The sequence below is a fragment of the Chelmon rostratus genome, chromosome 17 (genome assembly GCF_017976325.1).
Source record: "Chelmon rostratus isolate fCheRos1 chromosome 17, fCheRos1.pri, whole genome shotgun sequence".
Lineage (NCBI taxonomy): Eukaryota > Metazoa > Chordata > Actinopteri > Chaetodontiformes > Chaetodontidae > Chelmon > Chelmon rostratus.
Window position 1 is genome coordinate 5671148 of NC_055674.1, and position 10227 is coordinate 5681374.

Here is a 10227-nt window from a genome sequence, read left to right on the forward strand (position 1 = left end):
TTCTTTTATCTTGAGGCATCGTACGTGCCCCCCCTCCCATGCCCCAACTCGCACCCCAACACACGCACACACACATTTTCAGGTACAAAAAGGGAAGCTAGGTGTAATGGTTTTGGGATCACTTTAAACCACTGAACTTTGAGGCAGCAGAGACCGTAACTTAGTGTTTTCAACCACAGACTGACCGACATACATTCCACAATATCCGTCTGTGTGCGTGTGCTACGTTCAGGCCCAAAGTTTGTACGTGTAGGACGTTTAATGCGCGTGTCTGCTCACGAGTGAATGTTTGAGCTTTTCAAAGGAAGGATGAATGTATGGTGTTTACATTAGTGTTAGGGGCAGTTGTGTCCGCGTACACTTTAACACTCCTCCTATCACAGGTAGATAGGCAGGTTTTTACCTCTAGAATATCATCTTTCTACAAACTGTTGTGCGCTGCAGCCATGGTACCATAAAGGCAGCACATTAATAAAGAATTCAACAGTTTTTATGTCATGTATCTACAGAAAAATGAGCACTAGCCAACTGTATGCACACCTATTTGTAAATATGTGCAAGATATACTGAATGTTAAATGCACTGTATGAAGATTTATTTAAAAGCTATGTTAAAATAACGAGTCGTACCTGTTTCAGCGAACCTACAGCTGTCAGTCTCCTGACATGACCCGCCAATCTCCCCCGTGGTCTCCGCCGTCCCAGCATTTTTAAATGTGGCGTAGCAGCCGAGCCGGCTGTCTCGCATCTCTCTCATCATTCCAGCTGTCACTGAATTGTCATGAATCTTTTGTACATTTGTTGATAGCCCCTGAGCCCCAGGCGGACGCCTCAGCCCAGAGGCTCTGTAACGATCCCCTGCTGTAAATGAGATTAAAGAGATCTAGTCTTGGGTCCAGGAGGCAGCTTGTCTGAAACTGTATGCCTGTATGAGGTCAGTTTGGTACATTTGAGCTTTGCACTATGGCAGATGCACTATTGTTGTTATTACAATATGTACAGAGTTGGCATCAAGTACAATCTGTTTGATTCTGAAGTTTGGGGGGAAAAAAAGAGAAAATAAGATGCATCTTATCCAATATTTTTAGACACTATCTTTTTGAATTCAGACAAAACGAAAGGAATGAACTGAGGCTTGTAGATGAAATGGATGGAAAATAAAAGTACTAAAACTTGAAATCACCCCTCCTGCTCTCACATCTCGCCGCTCACATGTTTTTGTGTTTATTTTTCATGGTTTTAATAGACAGTTATGCTTTGATTTTTTTTTAAATAGTAATAATCTGTCTGCTAAATCACAGTGGACATGAGACAAACAGAACTTGAGGGCAAAGTAGTGTAAAACTATACATCAGTATTGTTTTCTTGAATTATTTAGAGCTACTACAATCTGATGCTGGGATTTATTTTTATTATCTACTAAGGTAGCTGTCATTTTTCTAGCAAGCAAAAATGAATACAGTGAGCCCAAACTGACGTCTTCAAGTTTGATATTTTGTCTGACCATCGGTTTAAAACTTGGAAGTACAACATTTATAATCTCTGTAGACGGATATCTGCATATAAATGAAGGATCTGGAGGCAAGGGACAAGATTTTGTAGTGCGAGTCCAACGTCCACCAATCACATTTGAGCGGGCTTTGGTTGCATGCAGGTAAACAGTCCGTGTGGAGAGCAGAAGAGGCAGGAAGCATTGGCAAACCTGCAATCTCAGAGCCCATCATCTGTATTCTGCTGAAAGTTTAGTATTTTCTTAGTTGTTTTTTTTTAAATCTGCGTTCGCATGCAGATGTCAGTTTGTGGAGGTTAGCAGAAATGTCAAGTTGCTAATTGGACTGTAAACATTGGGCGACGGGTGGAAGAGGAAGTCTTAGCCGGATATCCTGATACCTGGTGGCTGCATCAGAAGCCCTGAAACATCGGCCATCGCCCCCAGAAGCTAAACCTCCGATAAGAGACGAGTTCAGCGATTCAATTTATGACATAAAACAGAAAAAAGCAGCAAATCTTCACATTTGAGGAGCTGGAACCTGCAGCCTTTGGGAATTTTCTTCATAATACATCACTTAAATGAATCAGAGAATCATTTCAGCACTACTGCAGTCAAACTGGTTGCTGCATCTCCAACATTAAGTGACAAAAAGAAAAAAAAAAGTATATTAAAATATTACTTTAATGATGAGCAAATTAGTATAACAACAACCTGAGTGGTGGTTGTGAAATCGCTCGAAAGCTAAAGGTCACCTGCATTAAATCCAAGCACATTCAGCTTTCATTAAATAAAACTGTAAATAAAAACTGTAGAGTCACTAACAGGTGGTGGCGTAGAGGCCAATGACTGATTGGAAAAAGAACAGTTTTAAAAGGCTGATGACAGCCAAGACAGAATATGTCAATCTCTGGTCTTGATCGACATGATGGATGAGTTTGTCTGTTTGTTCTTCAGCTCGGTGAAAGCAGAGAGCCGAATGTGAGCTGTGCTTTTCCGCTACATGCTGTAGGGAGTCTCTCTGTCTGTAGGCAGGTCAGCATCCTTCGGCTTGTCGTCATGGAAGGCGAGACAGGTGCAGAAGAGGAGGCGTCCTGCGCGGCAGGCCGGGACGGACGTCAGTCTACGGCCTCTCCGGTGTCCCACTTCGTTTTGGGTTCTTGCCACCACTCCGCCAGGAAGGACTCCTCGTAGTCTCCCACGCCCTCAAACTCGCCGTCAGGATGCTCTGACTGAGAGCCGGCCATTTCTTCTGGACTCACCACGTCCTTGAAGTGAGCACAAAACAGTCAGTCAGCAGCGAGCAAGCGTTATACCGTCGTACTTCCACTCGATCTGGCAAACCTGATACTTTTCCCTTCTTATGTCTATAAATCTGTCACTTGTGCAGCCTGTAATTCAGCCTGTGATTCACCCTGAAGTCTCCCACAGCCCCCCCTCCTCTCAGGTCAGGGCAGTGTGTAGAGCTGGGAGGGGCTGACCTGAGTTAAATGGATGTGGCACCGTCTCAGTGGCCGACACCTCCCAGCCACATACCACACGCTGCTGGCGGAAAACGCAGCCCCCCCCCCCCCCTCTGCCTTCCCTCACTTTCATCCTCTGAGACTTTTTTCTTCTACTCTCCTTTCCATAACCTCAACAGCAGCTTGCACTTAGCCTGACACTTTGCTCCTTTTAATTAAAAAAATCTATATCCCTGCTTGTGTTTTAGAAAACTCCACCTAGATCGGCCAGTTCTGCTGCTGCTGAGCCAAGTGAAAGCGTCAGTTCACAGAAACAGAGCTCACATTGACGCACTTGTCGAGTCCTGTTTGGGTTTTATCTATTGAGGCATGGAGACGACTGTCTCTGAAAGCTCTGCTGCCACCCAGCACATGGATGGAATTTTGTTTGTGCAGCTGAAGAAAGATCTCAGAGATGAATATCTGAAAACCTCATCAGCAAAGTTAGATAGGGCGGCTTGGCGTGAGTGAAAAAAAAACACGTCTGGAATGTGGGTGAAGCCGTTCTCTGATCTGTCGAGGATGTGTCATTTTTCTAGCCAGCAGATTTAGCGAATTTCTACAATCGGCTATTCTTTGTCAATATTTTACTTTACTGCCATCTACTGGACTTTAAGATGTATTGCACTTATTCCACTAGGGCAAAATGCTGTATCTTGCGATGTTAATGAATGCGAAAAATAATTTGTGTGCATATGTGGATCCACCCCAAATACTGAATGGGTTCTTTCTTGGTCTTTGCTTCAACTTTGCACCAAGATTCATGAAAATCTGCCCAGTAGTTTCTCCTTAATCCTGCTGACAAGCAGACTAACAAGGTGGAGGTAATAGTGCTACAAAATCTCCACGTACAAAACCCAAAACCAGTGAAGTTGGCACGTCGTGTAAATCGTAAATAAAAACAGAATACAATGATTTCAACCTATATTCAATTAAATACACTGCAAAGACAAGTTACTTAATGTTTAAACAGGTAAACTTTGTAATTTTTTGCAAATATTAGCTCATTTGGAATTTGATGCCTGCAACATGTTTCAAAAAAGATGGCACAAGTGGCAAAAAAGACTGAGAAAGTTGAGGAATGCTCATCAAACGCTTATTTGGAACATCCCACAGGTGAACAGGCTAATTGGGAACAGGTGGGTGAAATGATTGGGTATAAAAGCAGCTTCCCTGAAATGCTCAGTCATTCACAAACAAGGATGGGGTGAGGGTCACCACTTAGTGAACAAAAGCATGAGCTGATTGTCGAGCAGTTTAAGAACAACATTCCTCAACAAGCTATTGCAAGAAATTTAGGGATTTCATCATCTACGGTTCGTAATATCGTCAAAAGGTTCAGAGAATCTGGAGAAATCACTGCACGTAAGCGACAAGTCCGAAAACCAACATTGATTGCCCGTGACCTTCGATCCCTCAGGCGGTACTGCATCAAAAACCGACATCAGTGTGTAAAGGACATCACCACATGGGCTCAGGAACACTTCAGACAACCACTGTCAGTAACAGTCACTACATCTGCAAGTGCAAGTTAAAACTCTACGATGCAAAGCGAAAGCCATTTATCAACAGCACCCAGAAACGCTGCCGGCTTCGCTGGGCCCGAGCTCATCTAAGATGGACTGATGCAAAGTGGAAAAGTGTTCTGCGGTCTGACGAGTCCACGGTTCAAATTGTTTTTGGAAAGTGTGGACGCCGGGTCCTCCGGACCGGATATAGGCGCAAAGTTCAAAAGCCAGCATCTTGGATGGTATGGGGGTGTATTAGTGCCCAAGGCATGGGCAACGTCTTTTTCATGGACGCCGCTGCTTATTTCAGCAAGGCAATGCCAAGCCACATTCTGCACGTGCTACGACAGCATGGCTCCGTAGCAAAGAGTGCGGGTACTAGACTGGCCTGCCTGTAGTCCAGACCTGTCTCCCATTGAAAATGTGTGCTGCATTATGAAGCGTAAAATTTGGTCTCCTCAGTTCCCAATCGTTTACTGAGTGTCGTTAAAAGGAAAGGCGATGCAACACAGCGGTAAAAAGGCCCCTGTGCCAACTTTTTTGCAATGTGTTGCTGCCTTTAAATTCTAAGTTAATGATTATTTGCAAAAAAAAATAAAGTTTCTCAGTTTGAACATTAAACATCTTGTCTTTGCAGTGTATTCAATTGAATATAAGTTGAAAAGGATTTGCAAATCATTGTATTCTGTTTTTATCTACGATTTATATAAAGTGCCATCTTCACTGGTTTTGGGTTTTGTACACAGACCGTCATAGTTCGTGGTTCTGTATATATAGAACTCTCGGAGCTCATACGTTCTGCAGATTCAGTGGATACTCAGCTCTTCCAACTTTAAGGAGAGTCCACTTATGAGAAGCACATTCTCTTTGCTGCTACAGCCTGATTTGGTCTGATCTGGTTCAAGAAAAGCTCTCAGTTTAGTTTGGGTGCGCCTTGGATAGGCTCGTTTACTGGAGTGGTAGGTGTTTTAAAGTCGAAGTGAAATTAAATGTTCCTATTTTCTATCTTTAAGCTTCATGATGGTGGAATACCATCAGTTCTCCAACTACATGGATGGAGAACTTGTTTCCGTGCAGCCAATCAAATGAGAGCTGCTGTCAATCAAAGCCCCCCTCCAGCAGCTGAGAGGAGAAGGAGGTTCTCAGACATTTCTCTGTCTTTTAATAAGAAAAACAATTAAAAACACAAAGATGAGTGAACTATATACGACTTCAGTGGCAACGTACCTCATCGTCTGTTTGTAGGTAGTTCAGTGCAAACTCCAGCATCTCCTTCTGCTTGTTTGTCTCGTTAAAATACCTCAGAGCCTCCTGAAAAACAAACGTGACATCAGCTCTTGCGTTGACCCAAGCGGCGGCTGGAGAACAAGCCAACTTCTAACAGTTTACAGCTCTGCGCTGGGCGACTCGTTGGGCCTGGTGTCCTTTTGTTTATTGCTTTATTCTTTTTCTGCCTCTTAGTTTGGAAGCCTTAAAGGATTTACAGCGTTGCCTTCAGAGGGCAAAGATGTTTATGGGCCAGTCCGGCTCCACGCAGAGCTGGAGGACTGCAGCTGCTGCCAACTCTACACCAAGCGAAAAGATTATCTGGCTTTCTAATTACCACCCTGAGATTGTGTTAATGTTCACGCCAAGACATTTTATGCTACCGTCATCCTGCTTTGGTTAAGTGCAGCCAGTGTGAACTTTCTGCTGCCTCTAATCAATCCAAACTACATCAAAGTCCTGAAAGTACCAAAAGCTCGAAGCGTGTGTTTGACTCACAGGCCGAGGCTGGAAGTCGGCTTCCTCCAGTCCCCACTGCTCCCGGTAGAAGCGGTAGTACGCTACATTTTGCTGCATCACCTGGTCTTTGCCGTCGAACAGCATGTAACTGGCTGCGCACGGAGCGGCGTTCTTCACGTCGTTCACTGTGAAGGACACACGCGTTAGAACAGCAGAGCCTTCAAAGACCCGAATCCGGAGGCGTTCGACACGGTTCTTACTTTTATAATAGGAAAACTGGAGGTAGTGATACATGGTGGCTACGAACTTCTCCACGAAGAAGCCTCCGACGTTGGGTGTCAGCTGCTCTTCACACTTGACCTTACATTTCAGCACATCCGTGAAGAGATCTGAGGGACGCAGGAGGAAAGAGATCGTAAAACAGCCTCATCGAAGGCTAATCGAAGGTGTGCTGAGCTCGCCTCTTACCTGCCAGGGTGGGATAGAAGTCTTTGAACTCCAGGATCTCATAGGAGCCCTCGCAGCCCGCTAAGCAGCTGCCGTACACTTCGAAGTACTGCGCGATGGCCTGCTCCATGTTCCGGGCGCTGCTGCTGAAGTCTCCGCTGTTGTAGAGCGTCACACTCTTCAGGAAGACGCTCTGGGTGACAGAGAGAAAGACGAGAGTTTAACGGGCGCCTCATTCGGATCGGGGCGACGGAGCCGGTCTACGCACTTCATACGGCTGCTCCTCGTGGTCGATCAGATACTCCTCCACGTCGAACAGCGTCTTGTAGTAGTTCATGTTCTTGGTCAGATGGGGGTCGGTGGGGTTCTTCTTCAGGAAGGTGTGCGCCGCTGCCACGGCCTTCTCCAGGTTGTTCAGCTGAGGAAGAACACAGTTTGATTTGATGATACTTCCAGGATTTCAAAACATGAAACACCATCTCTCACTGGCAGGAGGGGCTGTTATTACCATTATACCATGACCATACCATACCATTATAACATGACCTCTGACCCCTGAGTGCTTTTGTTGCATTGCTGGAAAACTAATGTGGTGCTGTATGCAGAAATGTGAAAATATAAGAGATAATGGCACATATGTAAGGAAGTATTGGCCTAAAATATGAACTTAAAGGACTTGACACGTACAAAAAACAATTTTTATCTCAGAAGAAGAGGACAGATGGACTCATGTCATAAAATCAAAGCCATGTCAACCTGTTTATTAGCATGTTTAATGCTGTTGGCTGCTGTTTGATCACCAGAAGGAGCTTTAAGTCAGCTTTCATCAGACCGGTGAGAGCAAACAAAACCTCACAAACACAGACAAAACTCCTCAACAATAAAGGTCTCAGCTTTGATGTGGTGTCAGTAACACCTCAGGCTTCTGATGGTGGCTACACCAGCAAGAATAAAACGGTACCACATGGAGATCACCCGGAGATCAGAGCGCACGGTTTCAAAATCCCAAAAATCCGATCGGTTTTTTCGCCTTTGTGAGTAACCGCACACCTCATCGAGGCGAAGAATCACGGGATTGTTTGAGGGGAACACTGGAAGAGACGTGGCACATGCTCAACTCCTGCCTGGTCGGCAGGAGGGCGCAACAAACGAGCAGGGAGTGAAAGCGCACATCTCTCCGACTGCGAATGTCCTCTCGGTGAGTCGAACCGAGTCGATCTGCGTCGAGGAGCCGACTGCAGACACTTTTGTTGGGTCTCTGCGCCCGTTACGCACAGCTACGCTAATCCTGCCCCGGGTTATTGTGCAGACTCCAGATTTTCCAATCACCCGCACTAACTTCACATTTCTGTAAATTCCACTTTGGAGACTTTGTGTAGTTTGGACTCATAATCTGGCATTAAATTGGTCTGGTGTAACTTCAGAATCCAGAGGTAAGGGCCTACGTTTGTTTTGAACTCCAGCCGACACATGAAGCCTTTGCTCTCACCTGGTAGTGCGCATATTGAATGTACCGATACGGAATCCTTTTCTCGAAGGTTTCCAGCACATCCCTCCGTGGGTACGCGAGGCTGAACACCGGAAAATCCGCTTTGCACTTTTTAAGGCACGCAGCCCTCAGCAGGACGTGGCGCACGACGCGGAGGCTGCTGTCGGCGAACAGGGTGTCGTTGCCGCGGTTGACGGAGCTGCAGTTGCGGCTGCAGAAAGCCTCGCTGTCCCGCAGCAGCCGGTGGAGCCGCAGGCTGAGCTCCAGGAACTTGATGCTCTCTGCCCAGTTCTGCGCCGCGTACTGCTCCAGCGCGTAGCCGTACGCGGAGTCCAGCGGCATGATGTCCTTCTGGGGGAAACTTCTAAAGCTGTACTTCTCATACTGAGCCTCCACCAGGGCTGGGAGGAGGAGGGCCAGGCACAGGCTTTTCAGGAGCATCGTGACCTCCGCCGGCTCCTGCAGGAGACTGAGCTTGTTTTGAATGGATCGGGAAACTTCCTCTTTCTTTACCAGGGATCGCTCATGTCTGCCTGCACGTAGGCTGTGAAAACCGCGTAAAGCTGGACGCTGAAAATAAGTGCTTCCGGTCGAGTCCTTCAAAATAAAAGTCTCACTGAGCTGCTCGATTCTTTTTAAATTTTATTCAGTTTGAATGATGAGTTCATTAACTCCAAATTTCATGTATATTTAATATTACAGCCAGCCATCCTTCAAATCAGTGATGTATTGCTTTAGATTTCAACATGTTTCAACATGTTGTTTATTATTATTTTTAATCGGAAAGCAGCATACATTGTTTTTTTCCACAGCTATTGGGGCAATACATATTTTTTATAGATTTTTTCTTTCATATAGTCTATTTGTCTTCCCAATGCTATTACATGCTGCTGAAATGCCCAAATTTCCCCAGCTGAGGATAAATAAAGTTTTAGAAGTCTTATGTTATCTTATGTTTTTCTGACTCCATTAATTATCTCATGCCAGTTTTAGAAGTCCACTATAATAGCATTTGGACAGCATTACAGTTAAATTCAAAAACTTTCACGAATTAAGTCACAGGGATCATCATGTCTTTCCGAGTGATAGGTGGTGATATTTGACAAAAGTGAACTTGCGTCTGAAGCACAAAAGCTGATTACCGCAACTCTTAGCATTTATATTGAAGAAAGAATTCCGGACTTCCGGTATAAATGGTGGTAACTCTTGTGTACTTGACACAGACGTCACAGACTTAGTCTGGACCTCAAGAAGATGTAGAGGGTCCAGCTCTCCTCAGTGTTTTCCAGGGTCATAACACCCAACAGATCCAAAAGTTAACATATTAATATCTTTTAGTAATTTGAACAATTTTGCTTCCAGCTCTCAAACTGTAAGTTTAATGCATTCATAAGACATATTGTCTGAATAGTTGTGTGAAGGGCTGTGTGGTTCAGATTTCTATCTACATTCCAATCAAACTGACAAGCTGAGACATGGGTAAGAGAGCTTCATCCACATGTTGCCACATCACAAATCTAACCCCGGAGTCTGCAGCATCCGCAGCCTTCACATCCATAATGTTCTTATACAGATGCATGATGGTTATTAGGACCCAGTGCCTTTTCTTCACGAGGTAGACAGATGTGCTGGAAAGGCAAGTCTGTTTAAAATGTAGACCATGACAAAACACAGGCGCTGTAAACGTGCAACACTTTCCTGTGACACCAGAGAATAACTTTAGATTATGGGGGAGGCACGTTATAATTTTCAGCTCTTCTCATACGTGAGTGAAATCATGGGGCCAGGCCTCTCAGCCAGGCATTACACGTTTGCAGGATTCCATTAAAAAGAGGGTGGGGGCCCTGGGGCCACTCCTCCCGCTGCTCTCTGGAGTATGACCCGAAAGATGCGTCAAGCAAGACGGAGAGAGCCGTAACAAGGCCGGAAGTTCTGCCGAGTTCCCTTTTAGAATAAAAGTACAAAGTAAATGCAGAGTCTTGTTGCTTTAAGAAAAATGTTCTGTTGCGTAAGCACACGTACATGAGCTGATTATTTTTCCTATTATTTTTCAAGCTGCATCTTTGCT

General features: G+C 45.0%; 1 protein-coding gene across 1 annotated transcript; it reads right to left on the minus strand.

The window, feature by feature from the left end:
* Positions 1–1229: 1229 nt before the first annotated feature.
* On the minus strand, positions 1230–8701 carry p3h4 (prolyl 3-hydroxylase family member 4 (inactive)). The gene is made up of 7 exons (XM_041957178.1): positions 8160–8701; positions 6939–7088; positions 6692–6863; positions 6484–6612; positions 6263–6408; positions 5726–5809; positions 1230–2756 (listed from the first exon to the last, which is right to left on the minus strand). The coding sequence occupies exons 1-7, from the start codon at positions 8598–8600 to the stop codon at positions 2607–2609; spliced, it is 1272 nt and encodes a 423-aa protein (XP_041813112.1). The 5' UTR covers positions 8601–8701; the 3' UTR covers positions 1230–2606.
* Positions 8702–10227: the final 1526 nt, after the last annotated feature.

Excerpts from the sequence above, each read along its gene's own strand:
- p3h4 (XM_041957178.1), bottom strand. The coding sequence starts at position 8,600 with ATGCTCCTGAAAAGCCTGTGCCTGGCCCTCCTCCTCCCAGCCCTGGTG. Across the intron at positions 6,864-6,938 it reads ACGAGGAGCAGCCGTATGAA|AGCGTCTTCCTGAAGAGTGT; the intron begins GTGCGTAGACCG and ends TCTGTCACCCAG. Across the intron at positions 6,409-6,483 it reads CCAGTTTTCCTATTATAAAA|TGAACGACGTGAAGAACGCC; the intron begins GTAAGAACCGTG and ends TGTCCTTCACAG.